Source organism: Scyliorhinus torazame, chromosome 10 (assembly GCF_047496885.1).
Source record: "Scyliorhinus torazame isolate Kashiwa2021f chromosome 10, sScyTor2.1, whole genome shotgun sequence".
In the NCBI taxonomy this organism is placed as follows: domain Eukaryota; kingdom Metazoa; phylum Chordata; class Chondrichthyes; order Carcharhiniformes; family Scyliorhinidae; genus Scyliorhinus; species Scyliorhinus torazame.
Genome location: NC_092716.1, coordinates 57,383,063 through 57,404,087, shown reverse-complemented (window position 1 = coordinate 57,404,087; position 21,025 = coordinate 57,383,063). Strand labels below are relative to the sequence as shown.

Sequence of the window (21,025 nt, the reverse complement as noted above, 5' to 3'; positions counted from 1 at the left end):
ATGGGTGCCTCCCCAGGCCATACCAGCCGACCTATCAATGGGATGGGTGTGCTCCTGCGCAACCTGTGCCATCTTATTGACTGGGATGAATGTGTGTGTGGAGTGGATTGCTAATATGCGGCTACAGCTTGTCAGCCTCTTGAGTGTCAACCCCGACCCCGGCGACTCCAACACCATTTTTCATTGGAATCACATGGTACCGGTGCTAGCCCATTAACAGTTGATGAATTGCTCTGGGAACGGTGCCAGTTTTGCTGTCATAGAACACCACTGATTCAGTCCCGGCGTCAACACTTAATTTTGGAAACGGAGAATCCCGCCCCTATTCTTTGCAATGAGCCTTGTGGTATTTTAATTCTACCCCAGTTTTTCTTCTTCATTCAGTTTGTTCTTTGCACAACTGTATTTGTGAATGTTTTTCACAGCTCACAGGGCTAGAAATACTGATAAACTTTCACATGAATTTATTAGAAATGTATAAGACAACAAAGCAGTATCAATATTATATCTGAGTGATGTGGGTCCTGCTTTCCTGTGTCAAAATGTATAAGGGAACAGTTTTTACCATTGTGAAGAAAAGGCTTTTTATAATTATCCTTCGTAAGCATTCAACCAAATAGTTTTTTTTTGATCATTTACCTATTGGCAGATACAAAAATCTGTCAACATGTTTCAGACTCTTGGAATTAAACTGCATCTAGAAGTTCAATTTGGAATGCATGCAATCGCCCCTTTAGAGCACACCTCACTCTCCCAAGTCCAGCAGGCTTAGGATGACAGAGCCAAGTTATTGTTGGCCTCCCAGTGAACATAGAAGTGGCTTTGCAGTTAAAATATACTCATTGACTCCAGATAATTCCACAACCAATGGGGAAATATCCAGCCCCTTGTCTGCCCCATCTGGGGTCAATTAGTGAGCCAGGCTGGATGGGAAGACATTCATACTCCCCTCGGTGCTTAGATGCCATTTCCCTCGGATACTAGATTTCACGTCTGTCACGGAGAATTAAATTCGTTCTGAATTGCTACTATCACTTGTATCATCTTGGAATCACCTTTATCCCAAAGAGATCCAATTTCATCCTCACCCTCAAGATGGCAGCATGGTAGCCTTGTGGATAGCACAATTGCTTCACAGCTCCAGGGTCCCAGGTTCGATTCCGGCTTGGGTCACTGTCTGTGCGGAGTCTGCACATCCTCCCCGTGTGTGCGTGGGTTTCCTCCGGGTGCTCCGGTTTCCTCCCGCAGTCCAAAAGATGTGCAGGTTAGGTGGATTGGCCATGATAAATTACCCTTAGTGTCCAAAATTGCCCTTAGTGTCGGGTGGGGTTATTGGGTTATGGGGATAGGGTGGAGGTGTTGACCTTGGGTAGGGTGCTCTTTCCAAGAGACGGTGCAGACTCGATGGGCCGAATGGCCTCCTTCTGCACTGTAAATTCTATGATCTATAAGATGCCTGTAACTATTTTGCCAATAGATGATTGACAAATGCAGGTGATGCTATGTACTTAACTTACGCCAAATGCTGCTCAAAATGGTGAAGTGAGCATCAGAACCGACAATAAAATATGTGAGAACATTGCGATTTTCTTTCTAACCACAATATCGGCACACATCATACATGATTGCATAGTTAGGGAGCAATTGTTTGCCTCTGCAAGCCAATCGTTTTGGATACTGGGCACAGTGGTGAGAGTGTTGCTTCCATTTGACACCTTCCAGCATTAGTGATTGCAAGCCTCAGATTCCTCATATGCTATTAGATGGACATCTGCCTTCAGCTTGGTGGGAGAGCCTACTTAGGGCAGCTTACGTCATGCCAACCATCTTAGTCCTGCAATACCCCAGATCCCAATTGCTTTGTGTGCATTTGAGGGACTTTATCAAAGAAGAATGTCAGCATTAGAATGACTTACCCTCCATGGTATTTTGTGACAAATCAGTGTAAGCTGGAGCATTTTTCTTTGGCGCCTCCTTTACTGGTAATCCATCTCAGGGTTTGCCCCTGAATTTTATACGCAAGCCATAGGAAGCCAGTCTGTTGCAAGCCTAGATAAGTTTTTTAAGTTTTATAAGTTTTTAAAACTGTTCCCAAAGCTATTCCTTTACAATACATTGTCATGTCATAGTGCTACTTGTCAACAAGTGACTTTTATTTTTTTAACGCACAATCCCATTTTTAGGCAGGATTCCTCCGTTGAAAATCCACCCTGCTACCGATGCTCGCAAGGACGGGAATTTGGCACTCAGCCAAATCTTCCATTCACTACAGTGGAACCGGAGAATCCCACTGGCATGAATGGATGGAGAATCCCGCGCTTAATATCAGCAAGGCAGCTCTCGATCCTTGGGGTAGAAAAGGAAAAGTATTATTTTCTAAATGTAGGCCTGGAGCATCAGGTGCAGCATAACCTGGGTGCAGTGTGAGACGGTGTAGAATAAATAATTATTTTCATATTGACTTCACAATCCAAATGGCTGTGCAGACACTGAACAGTCACAAGTTTCACATTTCCATTTGTGTTGAAAGGAGTCCATTTTTGAAGTAACTAAATACTGACATGTTTAAAATGTCAACAATTACTTTTTAAAATGGAGTACAGTAAGGCCACTTGACTTTCCAACAAATGTGTTCGCCATTTCACTAGAAATTGTAAATGAAGTAGGAGTTGTTGCATTATTTATCAGTAAAGTCTGCTTTCAGTTATGCATGTGTGATAATGCTTTATGCAACTAAATTTAAAACTCTGTTTTCTGTCACAAGCACAGTGAAACATCAGTGAATAATCAATAACGTATCTTTGGGTTTTGCATTTTTACAGGATCCAAGCCAAGATCAGGAATATTGCTCACTTTTCTTCTCACTTGTGTCATGACAGCAGCTGTGTGCATTGCAACATTTATTTTTTACAGCAGGAAAATAAAAGGTAAATAATTAATCTTTTGTCAGCTTGTTTTCAAAATGTTGGTGACTTTGGTCAGGCTTCATTTATTGAAGTTGCCCGGAAAAGATAGTGGTGGCCTGTGTCCTTGAACCACAGTATTTCATGTGGTGGTGGTGCTCTCTTAAGGTGGAACATTTCAGGGTATTGACCGAGTGCTGTACAAGCTGTAATTTTCCAAAAGGGAATCCCACCAACCTGAGGGGTCTAGTGCATTTAAGGACACTGCTGTCGGGTTGAAATTGGGAGACATTAGTTGAAACGTGCTTGGGCAGTGATCTTCCACAGAATCGTGGGTGTTGCCTTCCTGTTGGCTGCAGGACTACCTTCCTTCAATTAAGCGCTGCTAGCCCTCTCATGTCCTGCCTGCATTTTAGCGGTGAGACAGTGGCAGGCCTCAATATGGCTTTGCCTGCCTTTTCTGTTAGTGCCAGGCAGGCAGCTCCCAATTACATTTTAAAATGGCACGTGGTAGTGAGATTGCGGAGACGTCAGGTCGGACCAGAAAATTATCCAAATGTCCGGTTCCTGAACCTGCTTTGAAATCTGGTCCTCAGTGCTTCAGTCCTTGTGTCGGCATTTCGGGAGAGAAATCAGGATTTCTCCATTGGGATTGACAGTTGCCAGTCAATCAGGTCAGTGGAGGGGCATCACCTAACTTTTCTCCAAAAGTTGGAACATGAAAATATATTTAAAATGATGGGGACTTGAGCAGCATAGCATTGTATGTTGTGCTAATCACTAAATATTGCAAAGCACAATAGAATCCACGACAGTAAAAACAAGTCCAAAAAAATCAGAACAATGTACGTTGCTACGGCATTTTCATTTACTGAAACTGAACATCCTAAATTACTTATATAATATATAATTTAAAAAACAGAGAAAGCTGGAAAAAAATAGCAGGTCTGGCAGCATCCATAGGGAGAGAAAACAGAGTTGGCGTTTTGCGTCTGCATGTCCCTTCTTGAGAACTAAGAGGAGAAAATGTGTTGGGTTGTATTTTGGTAAGTCTACATAGAGGGCAAATATACCCTAAATGGCGAAAGTCTTAGGAATATAGAAAGTCAGAGAGATTTGGGCGTGCAGGTCCACAGATCTTTGAAAGTGGCAACATAGGTCGACAAGGTAGTCAAGACAGTATACGGAATGCTTGCCTTCATTGGCCAGGGCATCGAGTATAAAAACTGGCAAGTCATGCTACAGTTGTATAGAACCTTGGTAAGGCCGCACTTGGAATATTGCGCACAATTCTGTTCGCCACACTACCAGAAGGATGTGGAGGCTTTAGAGAGGGTGCAGAGGAGGTTTACCAGGGTGTTGCCTGGTCTGGAGGGTAGCTATGCGGAGAGGCTGAATAGATTCGGAGTGTTTTCATTAGAACAACGGAAGTTTAGGGGTGACCTAATAGAGGTCTACAAGATAATGAGGGGCATGGATAGAGTGGGCAGGCACTCTTTCACCAGGGGCATAGGTTTAAGGTCCGTGGGGCAAAGTTTAGAGGAGATGTACGAGGCAGGCTTCTAACACAGAGGGTGGTGAGTGCCTGGAACGCGTTGCCAGGGCAATGTTGTGGAAGCAGATACATTAACTGCGTTCAAAAGGCATCTCGATAAATACATGGATAGGATGGGTATAGAGGGATACGGCACTAGGAAGTGCTGAGGGTATTAGCCAAGGGTGGTATCATGACCGGTACAGGCTTGGAGGCCCGAAGGGCCTGTTCCTGTGCTGTATTGTTCTTGTTCTTTTTTCTGTATAAGAGGGGGTTGGAACAGTTATTAGTGGGAACTGGGAGAGACTGCCACAAAGATGTAGCAAAACTTAACAAGTGACAGATGGCCCGCTGGAGGAGGGGTAGAGAGGGTTTTTACAAGGGATCAAAAAACGTTTGAGATACAAGAGGAAGTTAAGGTGGAGGAAAAAGGTCACAGTCTAAAGCCGTTGAACTCAATGTTGAGTCCTGCGGGCTGAACCGTGCCTGTAACTAGATGATTCTGTTCCTGTTTGTTTTTCAGTTGCCCCCAAAGTGACAGACATCATTCAATCAAACCATTTCCGTATGGAGGATCCCCTCTCTCTGGCTTGTGCTGTTCTTTGGTTCAAACCAAAAGGTATCAATGTCTCCTGGTACAGAGAGGAAGAGGGTAAATTCCAGAGAGTTCTCATCAGTAAATGGAAGAGCACCTCATTGTCTAACAAACAAGGTGAAGTCGGTAGAGTAGAAGATTATCAGAGCGAGCAGGAACAAGACAAAATACTGCACTTCACGGAAGGAGATCATGACATTGCCATGACTTTGAAAAATCACCAAGGAAGTGGAGCATATAGTTTAATATCTCAGCTCACCTTCCGAACTGCAGGAGCTACAAAAAGGAAGCTGTTGTATTCTTTTGAAGTTCAGCATGATGCTCTAAAGCAGAGCATTTCAAAAGCCGTTGTTTTAGAAATCAAAGGTGAGCTGCTGTTATTCTATAATAAGGAAATACAGGAAAAACTTGAAAGAAAATTAGATTTGTTGCAATCTGTGCCAAAATGATGGGCATGATGAAAATGAAAGAGTGATCCTTTGACAGTGCATAGTTGTGTAAATTATAGACTATACATTATATTGTATTAGCATTTAAGATTTAGCAAATTTTATTGAATTCTCCTGTCCAGTGGTAAATTTCAGGGAACTTGGAGATAGGGAGCAAAAATTTGGGGTTGGGGTCTAAAGTCCCACCAAATTTGTGGGGCACGATTCAGCCACTGCGTTGCAACTGGCAAGGAGCAGGGAACAACGGGTGAATCCCACGAGAGCCCCAAATCGAGGGCCCCAAACCAGAGAATCCCGCTCGAGGTCAATGTCTGCGTCTCGCTTGTGGCGGGCGGGCAGAAGAATCCAGCCCCTAAAGTAACATGTGGGCATGACCAACTTTTGGCATATTCACTACATTACTCAGCATTGAAGGTATCAGAGAACTTCACTCAAAAAGGACGGAAATTCCTACTTCGTCCTGCACAAAGATTTAGCATTTTAGCTTTTAGCATTAGCTTCAGTCAGAACGAGAAGTGTTCACTCGAACAAAGACAAGCAGAAGTTGGTAAAATAAGCAATAATACTACCCTTGTAAGATTACTGGGAAAAAGCTGTTCTGGAAGATGCATTAGTTAACTTGTAAAAAGGAGAAAATACTACTTCAAACCGTGATATAAACTTGCCAGACACAACTATTGCAAAATTCTACAGCAGTTAAATTTAGTCATTTATTTCTGTGCTTATATTATTAGCTACAAAATTTAAACTCTTTTAGACAGCTTAGTTTGATCGAAGATCATTTTTGATTTTAAAGGCTTTCATATCATTCGTAACAGGTGCTTGTGACAATAGTGTCTATTTTCCACCACAAATGAAGCGCCCAGACTGGGCAATCCATGCAATTGAAGAAGGCCGCCGGACACTGGTTAATTACATCAGTCCCAACATACTTCCGCTCTTACACCTTTTAATGAGCAAGAAAATAATCTCCGAAAGTGACCATAATGAAATAAAAGATAAACAAGACGTTGATAAAGGGCGAACTCTTCTCGACATGCTGAGCCACAGAGGTCAGCAGTCATCTGCTCAGTTTCTCAAGGTGCTGCAAGACACTGACAACCTTTATCCTGGCCTAAAGAAGTTTGTAACATCATTGCTGGAATCATACATTGACAAAGAAGACAGACCACTTATTGATCTTCTCAATGAAAACCTACCACCCATTTCATTTGAGGGCATCAATGAAAACATCCAAATAACCAATTTCCCTGAAGGCAAGTGTGATTTGTCAAAGATAATGGGCGGAATTCAACCAAAAAATTTCTGTGTCATTTTGGGCTAGTTTGGCGGGGCATTTCTCGACAATGTTTTGGGTCAGATCCACACCCCCGGTATTCAACCACACTTAGGGCGCGATTTAGCAGAATCTAAAAGAATCCCACCCGATCCTCTGATATGAACCCCCTGCCACTCCCTGCCCCTCCTCCAATGCCCCAACTCACCTGTTCACCAACTCACAACTCACGAGCCCACCCACAACCCACCTCATACAAGCAGGGCACCCCCGGCCCCAATCCCCAGCACGGGGGAAATGCCATCTGGGCACCTTGGCACTGCCAGCCTTGCACTGTGGCAGTGCCACCTGGGTGGCATTAGAAGTGCCAGGGTGCCACCCTGCCCAGAGGCTAACCACCCGGGGGCCTCCAATCTCCTGGGGATCCCCCTCAAGTACCATTCTGCCTGATCCCTGTTTGTGGAGGCCAGTGCTAAACGGAGCCTGGCTGGGGTCGGGTCGATGATCCTGGGGGCTGGTTAGTTCTGGCGTAGATATGTACTGCACATTAACTGCCTAACTGCATGCTTAACTATGCAAATCTGGATCCTGCCCATTGTAGGCTATCCCATCCCGATTCTGGTGGAACGCGGCCGGACAATCGTGTCCTGAGTAATTTTTCTGGGCCTTGGGGAGTTTGACCCAGTCAAGCCCACACTAGGAAATTATTTAACTGGGGAGCTGAACTCGCCAGCCAGACCGTCTCCTCAGATATCGGACCACCATTGTGAAAGGGCGCCCCGATCTGTAAGTGAACATGAGGGTCCCCCATACCCACCACCCACGGGCAATGCCCCCCCCCCCCCCCCGCACACATGGCCATTACCCCCCTCCCCTCAAGTGAAGACATCCCGCCATGGGGTTGCTAAGGGATCCCCATTTTTAGGCATCCCCACTGCCCTTTCGGGTCCTTCCTATCTGGCTGCATCACAGCCTGGTATGGCAACTGCTCGGCCCAGGACCGCAAGAAACTTCAGAGAGTCGTGAACACCGCCCAGTCCATCACACGAACCTGCCTCCCATCCATTGACTCCATCTACACCTCCCGCTGCCTGGGGAAAGCGGGCAGCATAATCAAAGATCCCTCCCACCCGGCTTACTCACTCTTCCAACTTCTTCCATCGGGCAGGAGGTACAGAAGTCTGAGAACACGCACGAACAGACTCAAAAACAGCTTCTTCCCCACTGTCACCAGACTCCTAAATGACCCTCTTATGGACTGACCTCATTAACACTACACCCTGTATGCTTCATCCGATGCCAGTGCTTATGTAGTTACATTGTATATGTTGTGTTGCCCTATTATGTATTTTCTTTTATTCCCTTTTCTTCTCATGTACTTAATGATCTGTTGAGCTGCTCACAGAAAAATACTTTTCACTGTACCTCGGTACACGTGACAATAAACAAACCCAATCCAATCCAATCCCCCTTTCAGGACCTCCACCCTTCATACTTCTTTTTTTTATTACTTTTTCTGAGTTACAAAGTCAGGGCGCAGAGTGTGGACAGGGGCGAACCCCTAATCCAGCTCCCTGCCTGCTCTAAAAACTAATTACCCCACCCTTCATAACCTCCCTCATTTATCTTTCATGGGCCTGGGCCTCCTCAGGACATGACCCTTGGCCCTGGCACCTGGGCACTCAGGCACTGCCACCCTAGCACCATGGCAGTGCCCGTGCAGTGTCACTCGGGCACCCTGCAGTGCCAGAGTGGCAGTACCAAGGTGCCCAGGTGCCAGAGGGAGAGCCAGGGGCCACCCTGCCCTATTTCCAATGGCCTGGGAAATCCCCCCCAGCTGCCATTATGCCTGGCGAGGCCTCGTTGGAGAGGCTGTTAGTTCCCGGGCACCGGGATAATCCGGCACAGACATATTTAGGCCAATTTAAATATGAATATCTGGACCTCCCCCAGCGAGGACGAGAAACAGATCGCGCCGTCTCGAGGTGTTCAGTTGAATCTCACAAAATGTCTCAAGTATCACGAATCATGCAAGAGGCCTCTTGCGAGATTCAGTGGCCTCATCGCATCACCAAGCCAGGCGCGATAATCATGCAAATGCAGGTTGTGTCTTGAAAATATTATGGGACAATCAAGCTATCAAATACTCCTGCTAACTGATTTAATAATATACTGGCTACTTAGTAGAATGGAATAGATGAAAATTTGAACCAACCTACTGGCACCTTCATAACATTCCACAAGTGACATTTTAATTCTTAGAATGAACTGCATTTTAGCAGATGTCTCACATACCTTGGTATAAACAGTGAAACCTCTATTGCCTGGGTTCCAATTATTTGCCCTCCAGACAAGCCTCTATTGCTGCAGGACAAAGCCTTATTGCAGATGTCCCATTTCACTGACCACAAACACCAACCTCCTGGGTTCAACAGAAATGAACCTCAAAGACCAAGAAACATTAAAATTGTTTTCTATGATTTGGATTGTACTTGGTTTAATTTTGTGCCTATTGTATTAATTTATCACCTGTCTAAAATCCAAAATCTGGTGGCGCAGGAGTATGTGTCATATTCTGTAATTCACTGAGGAGCCCTGCTCATTATGGTAGAAAATGGCAGCTCCACTGTAGCTCATTACTTTTCTCTTGTAATTACAGAAATCTCTGAAGCAGTGGCCACACATAAATCCACATTACAAGCGCAAATGGAGAGAATAAAACCATACTTTGTATTTGATAACTCCAGGCCCTTGCTGCAGGAACATTTCACCAGCCTAGTCATTCTCAATGTTCGCGAAAAGAACAAAACTGAGCATGAGCTCCTGCAACACAGAGACTACACAGCGTGTGAGCGTATAGATTTAAAACAACTTCTCTCGCCATCTGCACCTGGGGAGAAGCCACCCCGAGTTACTCTAGTGCAAGGCGTGGCAGGCATAGGCAAAAGCGTAATGATGCAGAAGCTCACTCATAGTTGGGCCTGTGGAATGATTTATACTGGATTTTATACACTGCTTTATTTCAGTTTCCGGGAGCTAAACACAATTAAGGACAATATCAGTCTGATTGAGCTTATAGTATGTAGCTATCCTCATCTGAGAGCATTGTGCAATAAGATATTGGAATATCCCAACAGGATCCTATTTTTGTTTGATGGGTTGGATGAATTCAAATTGTCTCTTGAATTTAACAATCCTTCAATTATCGACCCATCCATTGCTCAGCAAATTAACCATTTGATTGTAAGTATCATAAAGGGCGACCTTGTTCCTGAGGCAACTGTCCTGATTACATCCCGCCCAACCACAATTGATTTAGATAACAAAGCGTATTTTAATCGATGTGCTGAAATTTTAGGATTTTCCAAGAAGGAAATTGCTGCATACTTTTTGAAGTGCCTCAAGGATATAAAGGTTGCTGATCATGTCTTTCGAACAGTGAAGAACATCGATTCCTTGTTTGGACTCTGCTATGTTCCTGCATTTTGTGACATCCTGTGTTTCTACCTCCACAAATCCTTTCATTGTAAAGGCAAGTGGTCTCAGATCTCTTCCTTTCCCAGGACAATCACAGATTTATTCCTTCGATTCACCAAGTGTTTACTGGTCTGTAACAGTGATGAGGAAGAAGACCTTGAGTCCTTCTGCATAGAAGATGATAATGACAAAAATGAAATAATTCAATTGGCACAACTTGCATGGGATGGGATCATCAATAAAACGATAATATTCTCAGCAAAAGAAATTGAAAGGAACATTGCCCAAACCCCCCAGGACAAAAAGTCCTTCTGGAAGAAAATTCTCACTAAAGAGAGCCAGAAAATGATGCAATCCCACATTTGGCAATTTTTCCACCTGACACACCAGGAATTTTTTGCAGCTCTTTATTGCATCTCTGCTAACGAACCCAGTGTGGATACCGTGCATAAAGCTTTCAGTTCGAAGAGCAATGTATTTGAGATTGTGCTGAGGTTCACAGCTGGCCTGGTCTCTCATAGCAACAGAAAACTTGTGAAGCAGTTGGTGCCTAAACATCAAGTTAAAGAAACAGAAGTCTTTGATGCTATCAAGAATGTTGCTGCAGTTGAAGTTCCAAAAGAAGACACGCTAACTCCAGAAAATATTACAAAATATACAGTTCACAAAAGGCAAAAACTAACAGCCTCGCATTGTCTCTATGAAGCGGCAAATGAAAACTTAACACAACTTGTTGCCTCCCAAACCAGTGATGATGTAAATTTTTCTTACATTTCTCTGAATGTGACTGACTGCACAGCAATTGCAAACCTTCTTTCTTACCATCAAACTATTGAAACTTTGGAACTAGATGGATGTAAAGCTGGAGCTTCTGGTTTCCAAAGATTGGAGTCTGTTTTCTCAAGAGTCAAGATATTGAGGTATTGAAATGATTTTTAGACATGAATTAGAAGTATCAGAAATGCTCTGGGATATTGGTAGATCAGCTACCATGTCTTTTCAAGATAAATCTATTAAACTCTTATTATTGTAAATATATTTAGGGCATGCGGGATGGGACGCGCCAGGTAGATCCCAGCAGAGGCCTACCCTGCGATTCCGGATGGCCGTAATGCCTCGCAAGATCTAACCAGATCTCGCAATCTGGGTCCCACTCACAATGGACAGGGCCCAGTCTCGCATGGTTAAGTGAGTTTAAAATCCCACTTAGCCATACTGACGGCAGATCGAACAGTCACCCGCCATCTATTGGTCTCACCGAGGAGACTCCAGCTGAGGTCTGTTCACCACTGGTCCCCACAAATGGGAGCCAGGCGTACCAGCTCTTGGGGAGGTCACCCAGGTGATCAGAGGTCCCTGGGTGGTCGTCCTCTGGCCAGCCTGGCACTCTGGCACTGCTGGAGCCACTGGGCACCTTGGTACTGTTAGCCTGGCGCCCTGGCATCGTAATTTTGGGCACCCTGACAGTGCTACCCAGGAGCCAGCCCGTCACTCCCAGCGTGCCTTGGTGGCACTGCCGGGGCCCGGAATAGCAACTGAGTGCCGTTAGATAGTAGGTGTAGTGCCGGGAAAGACCCCGCTAATTCCGCCCAGAACGGTTCTGACTTTTTGTTTTGGTTAGATCGCGCCCTTAATCTTCTATATTCAGTCAGTCAGATAAATTAGTCTCACTCCTTGTATTTCAATTATACTATCCACACACATGACTATAGTAAATATTAAGATTACTTTTTGACTTTCAAATTGAATTGTTTGGCAATTGATTCATTTATATTGTGCTAATATTTCAAATCTTTACTTAAAATTCATATATTTTATATTGAACGTTATTAAAACAGCAAAAACACTGAACATGAAAACATTAATATTTGATCACATATATTAGATTAATTTTTGACTAATCCCAGCATTAGAGGAAAATGATCCAATATACTTGCGAGCAGACCACATGAGCACCTTTGGCTTAAAATGTTTAGACAGTTATTGTAGTTACTATGATCAGTTGTTGTAGGAGCTTTCAGTATTCTAAAACGCGAGGTCATAATCTTAGAATAAGAGGTAGCAAATTTCAAACAGATTTGAGGGAAAACTACTTCTCTCAAAAGATTGTGAATGTGTGGAATTCACTACCCCAGAGTGCGGTGGATGCTGGGACAGTGAGTAAATTTAAGGAGGAGTTAGACAGATTTGTAATTGGTAATGGGTTGAAGGGTTATGGAGAACGGGCAGGACGGTGGCATTGAGGCCAGGATGGGATCAGCCATGACCACATTGAGAGTGTTTAGGCTCGGGAGGCTAAATTGCCGACTCCTGCTCCTAGATCATGTGTTCTAGGGAGGAGATGCTCTGGCTGATTTCACAATCCAGCTCTTGGTCTGTAACATTGTAGGTAGCAGAGGAGGAACATATCAGCCATGATAGAATGGCGGAGCAGACTCGATGGGCCGAATGGCCTAATTCTGCTCCAATATCTTATGAACTTTACGAACTTATAAATTGGCTGTCAGTTTTCTACATTACAACACTGATTACACTCAAAAAGGATTTCATTGGCTGTAAAGCTTTTGGGACATCCTGAGGTCATGACAGCCAGTTTATAAATACAAATCTTTAAGTATAATTTAAATATAAATCCAAGGTAAGCTCTCACCACAGAAAGACATTGAAAGCCTGAAACCAGTCTCCATCTTTATGTCTAGAAGACCAGTGAAATGCCCAGGGAAATGACATTAGCTGGCTACTTCCATGTCAATTTCAGCCCATCCATGCCTATGTCATCTTAGATTTGACCATTCCAATGCTCTCCTAGCTAGCTTTCCACCCCTCACCATTCATTAAAATTCAGCTTCTCAAAACTCTGCTGCCTGCATCCTAACCTCACTCCCCATTATATCTCTCCTCACTTGACCAATATTGTCTTCTGAATATCCCAGTGCCTCCAATTAATTTTCATCCTCTGTTTAAATCTCCCCATTGTTTTACCCTTCCAAACTTCTGTAATAGTCGTTTGGTAGCACAAAAATTGAGTATTGCTGAAAAAAGAGACATGTCTTGCACTCAACGGGACATTTTGCAGGAATACCAGTATAATAATAATCGCTTATTGTCACAAGTAGGCTTCAATGAAAAGCCCCTAGTCGCCACATTCCGGCGCCTGTTCGGGGAGGCTGGTACAGGGATTGAACCTGCGCTGCTGGCATTGTTCTGCATTACAAGCCAGCTGTTTAGCCAATTGTGCTAAACCAGCCCCTTATAAGGGGAAAATAACAATTTTATAATGTCTGAGACAATGTTGCTGATTGGTTGGCAAGTGGATTCTGTTTGGTAGAGGCAGTGCCATGGAGAATGCACCAGTTGCTGGTGACTGAGAGACAACTGCCAAACATTGTTTGAAATTTAAACCAGAGAGCTTGACCCTGAATGGTCAAGGCATTGCTCTGAAGAATTAATCAGTGACTGGTGGTCACTTGTGTCTAGCTGAAACAGGCGCAATGTGTGTACATGTTCTTTCTGTTTGCAAAGAAAAGGGCCCTGTGTATTAATATATGTAGCTTCCAGTACACACAAATGCACCACACTGCAAGCCTGACTGACAATCTTAAGATTGTCATTCGATCTCAACCAGAGTGCATTTGCTTCTCATACAGTGTAAATTGGTGTTTTCCCCTAACAGTGGTATTCTTGTGAAGTGTCCTGATGAGTGCAAAACAACAAGCTTTGACATGTCTCTTTTTTTAGCAATATTTCTCTAACTTCCTACAATTCTGCCTGAAAACTCTATTCTTCTACTTCTAAATTCTTGAGCATTTCTCCATCCCTTCACCCATAATTGGCACTAATGCCTTTAGCTCCCATGTTTTTGATTAATGTTCTTATACATCTTTGCCTATCCAACACCTCTCCTCCTAAAAAATCTTACTTCCAGGACTCAGTCTTTGGCAATCCCTCTTCTATCTCCTTCTTTTTCTCACCATCAAGTTTTCCATTATTCCTTTGATAAGTACTTTTGAATATTCTTCTATGTTAAGTCTGCTATATAAATGCATGTTGTTAAGTGGTGAATGAGAGACAATAGGAAACTCTGCTCAGTATGTGAGAATATGCTAGCACAACTTAAATTGAATAATTATAGCTAATGTTTTTTTTTTAATTTACAGTTTAGAGGGAAACATGCTGGAGGACGAAGGAGCAGAGATCATTGCCAATTCACTCAAAAGTGAAACGTGTAGAATAGAAATCGTGAGGTAAAATTCCAACTGCTCCACTTTTGTACACCACATCATTAAAATGGCATTTTTGTAAAATTAGAGTTGAACTACAAGGTTTGGTTAAAGACAGAAAAGTTTGAGAAAAGATGGAAAATTAGTTGAATTTTTTTTTTAAGAGCTAAAATTCACAGGCCAAGAGTAATGAAGTCCACCATGAGCTCTTTCCTCCAACTGTTATTTCATAACAATGCGATTAGAGATTCGTGACTTTTATACATTTTAGAAATGTGGAAATTGTATCTTACTGTGACTGAACGATCAACCTGTTAAAAAATTATGATTAATATCACTTTCTGTTGCTAACTGTTCCAGCTTTTTTGGAACATTTGGTTTATATACTGAATGCTAATAGCATAAGTGGGGGGGGGAGGCTCATTAAAGTTAATGGTGCAAAACATGGAAATTAATAAAGATGTAATAATTAAATGCTAGAATTTACAATGATTGCTATATCGATCGTGTGTGTATTTTATTGTGCTAACTTTTCCAAGCCACCTTTCCGACAGCATTCCAGTCCTAGTTCTAGTGACAAGCGGTGTAATACATATAACATAGTATGAAATTAATTATCTTTAACACATGAAAATAACAGCTCTCTGCTCAGTCTATATTGTAAGAACCTGCATTTTATTTACTGCAGTGGGTAACTCCCCCTGTGCCATGCATGCTGCTAACTAATCAGGAATATTTTCAAATCAAATTATCATTAAACCAAAATTTATAATTGAGATGACTGAGTGCTTGTATATAGATGTCACTAACTTTGAGTCCACACATTGGATACAATGTCTGAATATCCAGAATTTTCACAGGTTGAAACACAACTCCATAAGGGAGAAAGGAGCAGCCCAAATAGCTGAATCATTGAAAACAAACAGCAGTCTGAAAACACTGGGGTATGTATGAAACCTGGCAAATTACAATACTTGTCAAGTTTTCAGGAATAAAGATAATTTAGCTGCACTGCTGTTGGGATGACTGGAATGCTTTTAGTTCTCTTACTTTAACTAAATCACTTTGTTTTCACAAGATTAAGAGCAAACACTGTCGGCACTAAAGGTGCCCGCTCAATAGCTGAAGCTCTGGCGATCAACACAACATTGCGAGTTTTGGGGTATGTTTTTTTTTTACCGTGTAAATTGTTTTCTTTCTGTGCAGTATTTTGCTATATTACGGAATGTCAGGGTTGTACAATTTGCTTTGAAATCTCCATAGTGGCTCCTCACATTCATCAGCAGGAACTGGATGCTTGCTAAAGTGTTAACATTTTAACTTTTGGGCGGCACGATGGCACAGTGGTTAGCACTGCTGCCTCACGGTGCCGCGGAGCCAGGGTCGATCCCGGTTCCGGCTCACTGTCTGTATGGGGGTGAGACCCCATGTCTGCGTGGGTCTCACCCCCACAACCCAGAGATGTGCAGGGTAGGTGGATTGGCCACGCTAAATTGCTCTTTAATTGGAAGTTTTTTTAAAAAACATTTTAACTTGTGCATTTTATTATTTGAGTTTTAATAAAACTAAGATGAAAACAATAAACTTATATCACCCAGCTATAAGTAGAGACACAATCGTCCCTCACATTTGTTCACAATCAATTTATCTGTAACACCTTGCGAAGTGTGCTGTGTCATCAACATCTCTTCAACACTTTGTAATGGTTATAACATGCTGCATAGCAAATAACAACCATTGATGGAGAAATTCATAGACTTCCCATAGGCTAGGAGTCCCCACTTTACTACTCCAGTGTGACCTGGTATATTGGTGACAACTGGTATGTAGAGTGGAGGCATCCTGCCCTCCATAAAGGTGAATGTGGACCAAATTGGCCTCCTTGTCTATAGGACTATTGACAGTGGTGCTGGGGAGTGGCACTGGGCAACCCCTTCCCAAAGAGCAAGCAGGCACCAGATTACCTGCCAGACATGGAGAGACTGTTGCCAAAATAGTCTTGTACCAACCCAATGAAATGCAAATAAGATCCATTTTGGCTCACCCTGCAAACTAGTGAGATCAGTGCCACCCAAGGAAATTTGGGTGGCCCTGATATTCCTCCATCAACATTCTGACAAAATCCGAGTTTACAACCTGCATTATCATATTTTGGCTGATTTGCATGCCTGGACAGTCACATGGGTCCAATGATTCATAACTCTGTATGGGGTATGTATTCCAAGAGTTGACATTCTCATTTTGTTTTGTTTCAAAGTTTGCTGAGTTTTTGTTACAATTTATGTCAAAAAACATGCTAATCCTAAAGTGCTAGAATTGACAATTTGGTCTGATTTCAATGTAATAGAAAGTTAGGTTACAGTCTGATTGTCTTATAGTCTTTTGAAGTTGTGTTTTTTATAAGGAATTTGTTATTCCTTGCCCTCACTTTATCTCACGCGATCCCAGATTAACATCTGAACAATCTGCTCCCGATTTCCAGAAAATGATGCAACAGCAGATAGTGTTTGCTCTTGCCTTTTCCTCCCCCCTTGTGGCCTTCGGTTGACATGGCCGACATGACTCACCACATGAGAAGATGCACGTGTGTGCCTGCAATCTACAAATCAATGGCATATCATATTGGTGCTCTAAAGCTGTGCCATCATTCCTGAAAAGCCCAGTTTTTCTGTTTCTCTGCCTGTTTTCTCCCCTCCTATCTTGAAGGCACAGTTTCCTGTTGCAGAGTGGTCCCATGGGTGCACTTCTTCATGCACAAGTCTAGATAATAAGCATTAGCAGGCTTTTTAAACAGAAAGTTATTGCAAGCGCACCCGAACCTCATTCTGTCCTCATCGATATACTGCACAGCAGGAGTCACAGATCAAAATCGAGAAAGCCTGGCTCATTTTTATTTTCCCTTTTTCACCCATGGGCACAGAGCTAACTATCATACTCCATCACTCCCAAACGTTCAATCAGCTAATCTAATACAGGTTGAGGATTGAACCTGGAAGCTTAATGATCTGCACTGATTTGGCCCACACTGCTCACCATGTCAAGAATTAGAGTAATTTTGGAGCTAACTGTCCAGGTTTCAATCAGGAAGAACATTAAAATGTATATCTTTGTCCTACTTCAGTTTACAATTCAACAAGATTGGTGATGAAGGTGCAAAGTACATGGCACAAGCAATGAAAACAAATCGCAGCTTAGTTGAATTAAGGTAAGCGTCTAACCCTAAACTAAAAATAGAACATTTTCTCAATCCCACCCCTCCCATGTACAATTACTTCATGTTAGAACTTTTGCATTTATTTCACAAATGGATGTTAGTTGGCTGGTGCTCGTGTGCAAAGTTTGGCTGATTTTTGCAGTGAGCTTCAGCTACAATGGATGGTATTTAATGGAGGTGGCAAGAGTTGCACCTGCCACCTGGAGAGCTAATCAGGCACTTTGCCGTGCCCGAGGTCAAGGACTCCGGGGCAGGCATCCTGCCTGCCATGAACTGCTGGCCAATCAGAGGCCAGCAGCATCTCATTGCTCAGCAGCACCGCCAGGGAAGTGGTGGCTGCTGCTGGTACTACACTCTCACAAAGCCAATGATCACCAAGGGATCCAGCCGCAGGTGAGTGACGGTGGGGTGGAGGATCGTAAAGGATGGTGCAAAGACGGTCGGCAGCAAGGGCAAGGTGATGGCCCTCAGCAAGCCTTCTTCCCGAAGCCAGGTCCCTCGATCAAGAACCATGTGCGTTTGAAAGCGGAATCCTCCCAGAAGTCCACAAGCAATCCCGAAAGGGTTCGTTTTTCGGACTTCCCACATGACATCTCCATCCACCGCTGGATGAATACCAGCTGCTTAAGACCCTTAGGTAGGCATTAATTTGCCCACTTAATGGCCTCAGTTGGCAGGGGGGCAGATAAGCTGTCCATGAGCCTTCTTCCCATGGACTTAAACGGGGCAGAGATGGGAAGGTGGCAGGAACACCAACTGCCACCTACCCAGTTAAATGCCCCCATTCCGAAAACCAAACTCACCATGGGGGTGGAGATTAAATTCCAACCAAGCTCCTGGAGCTGGCCTTGAAATTATCCAAAGACGGGCAGGAAATTGCATAGACGCAATAGTTAAGGAAAGCTTATCTGGTAACAATTGAAGTTAAGTGGCTTCATGTGGAAAGATTTAGATTGTAAGTGGGAAATTAATCCACCAGAGCTGTCACTAGCTTCTCTTTTGTAGTAATGGGGCAGGATTCTCCATCGGCTGTTGCCGGAATCAGGAAACGCGATTGGGCGGAGAATCGGTTTTGTTGCTGAACTTGTGGCGACGTCAATGCATTCCAGAATGCACGGACAGTAAACGACGGCGTTGGCATATTATTAGCGGGCCTGACCCAGTGGGACTCCGCGATTCTCCGCCTCCACTGAGGCAAATTCACTTGTGCTTTTAAAAATTGTGAAACAGGCGCCGTAGCTGATGAGGGAGAGAGAGAAGGTAGAACACAAAGAGGCCGGTCCTGACACCGGCTGGGTGGGGGAGGGGGAGGGGGGAAGGAGTGGGGTGGGGGGGGGGGGGGGTGATGGAGGGGTGGAAGGGCCTTGGGGCCATAGTGACCGCCACGAGACCGGGGCGTCCAGGTATGGACAACCATTGCTGCAGCCTGCAATGCAGCCATCTTGCTGTGCACCCCACTGACCACCCACCTTGGCCCCTGATGCAGCAGAGATCATGGAGCATCTGGCACCGTGAGGGAATGGGGGAGGTCACCTGTTTCCGCTGGCTGTAAAGGTGATGGTCGCCCTGAACTTCTACACCAATTGGTGCGACCAGGCGTCAAGTGGGAACCTGTCCAGGATCTCACAGACCTCGGTGCACAGGTACATCGTGCCGTCAAGGAGGTCCGATATGCCCAGTCGGCACAATGAGCTGTGCATCGTGCACATCTGTGCCCGATACCCGGGCAGTGTTCACGACACCTTCATCCCGATAATTCCCGGCCTCTTCGAGGCTGGCGACTGCTGGGGGGGGTTGGCTCCTGAGTGACAAGGGTTATCCGCTGCGGTTGTGGAGGGGCTTTCCAGTATGAGGCTGGGAAGGTCGGCCGCATCATGGCAGCTGCTGGGTCCTTCACAACATCGCGCAGCTTAGGTGCGACATGCTGGAGGGGGAGGATGAATGTCAGTCCTTGTCCGGCGAGGAGAATGCAGGGGAGGACGAAGATGGGCAGGACGTGGGGCTCGAGCTGGCACGGGAGGCTGCACAACCTGTGTGCCAGAGCCGACACGCGCGGGATGCTCTGATCGCCTTCAGGTTCACCGACTGGGGGGACTGGCCAGGGACACGCACACCGCATCCCACCCCGCCCTGCCTGCATCCCACTCCATGGTACATACCTGCCACACTACGGGAGGAACCAGGGATGGCAGTAACAGCAGGTCTGGTCCATGGGATAGAGGATGCTGACAACCCGCCTGTGAGCTCTGGTGCTCCGCATCATATAACGACGTCTAACCTCTGCCCACGGTAGCACTTTCTACCGTCCACCAGAGTGATCCCTGCATGCAGGCACGACCAGCCGTGATTGGGCCACGCTCAGAGCACCGCTGCAATGCCCAGGTGGCGCTGGCATATGGCTGCCTGTGAGAGGCCAGCTCCATCCTGGGCCTTGGCCACCATCTTCATTGCGTGCCCCAGGCCTTGGATATGCTGATCCATGGCTGAAACTGTCACTCCCCCGGCCCCCACCGAGTGGCATGCATGAGTGGCACCTCCAGCTCCTGCACGCGGTTGGACCCTCCACCTGCACCTGCAGGTACTGGATGCTCGCCGACAACCCGTCATGTAATCTCTGGCTCTGCGACTGCATCTCTACTATCAATGGGATTGCACATTCCAGAAGTCAGACACCTTTCTGGAAGGTTCTGGAAGCGTTCTCCAAGGCGGCCTTCAGGACGCGCGACAACGCAGAATCGCCGAGCAGAAACTTATAGCCAAGTTCCGCACACATGAGTGCGGCCTCAACCGGGACCTGGGATTCATGTCGCATTACATTCATCCCCGACCATCTGGCCTGCGAAATTCTACCAACTGTCCTGGCTTGATGCAATTCACACGTCTTTAACCTGGGGTCACCCCATCTCTGGATCTGTAAAGATTTAATCACCTGCTAATGGTCGCATTCCTAGCATTGTTTGGCATCTTTGAATTTGTCTATATTTGTGTTTCTGGAACATACCTCTTCATTCACCTGAGGAAGGAGCAGCGCTCTGAAAGCTAGTGACATTGAAACAAACCTGTTGGACTTTAACCTGGTGTTGTAAGACTTCGTACTGTGCTCACCCCAGTCCAACGCCGGCATCTCCACACCTTTCTGGAAGGCAGATAATTCCTGGGTCGACCTGCCCTCCGCCCGTCCACCCCCTCAGGAGTTCTTACCTCCACCTGATGTACCGGAGCATGTGTGAAGTGCGTACCAGATAGTGTCCCGGGAGCCACCTCACTAAAATGCCCAACCAAGGTGAGTGTCTCTTGGATGGTGGAGGTTGTTGGAGACAGCTGTGACAGCAAATCAGTGTCAACATCAGATTGTAG

At 44.9% G+C, this 21,025-nt stretch overlaps 1 protein-coding gene across 2 annotated transcripts in view; it reads left to right on the top strand.

Annotated features, from left to right (window-relative positions):
* Positions 1-21,025, top strand: part of LOC140430583 (uncharacterized) — a 103,792-nt gene that overhangs the window by 62,151 nt on the left and 20,616 nt on the right. For both annotated transcript variants that reach the window (XM_072518163.1, XM_072518162.1), the window contains exons 4-11: positions 2,823-2,927; positions 4,961-5,398; positions 6,300-6,737; positions 9,417-11,154; positions 14,392-14,478; positions 15,315-15,398; positions 15,533-15,616; positions 17,576-17,659. In XM_072518163.1, coding sequence (XP_072374264.1) covers positions 2,823-2,927; positions 4,961-5,398; positions 6,300-6,737; positions 9,417-11,154; positions 14,392-14,478; positions 15,315-15,398; positions 15,533-15,616; positions 17,576-17,659 — 3,058 coding nt within the window. The remainder of the gene's footprint in view (positions 1-2,822; positions 2,928-4,960; positions 5,399-6,299; positions 6,738-9,416; positions 11,155-14,391; positions 14,479-15,314; positions 15,399-15,532; positions 15,617-17,575; positions 17,660-21,025) is intronic.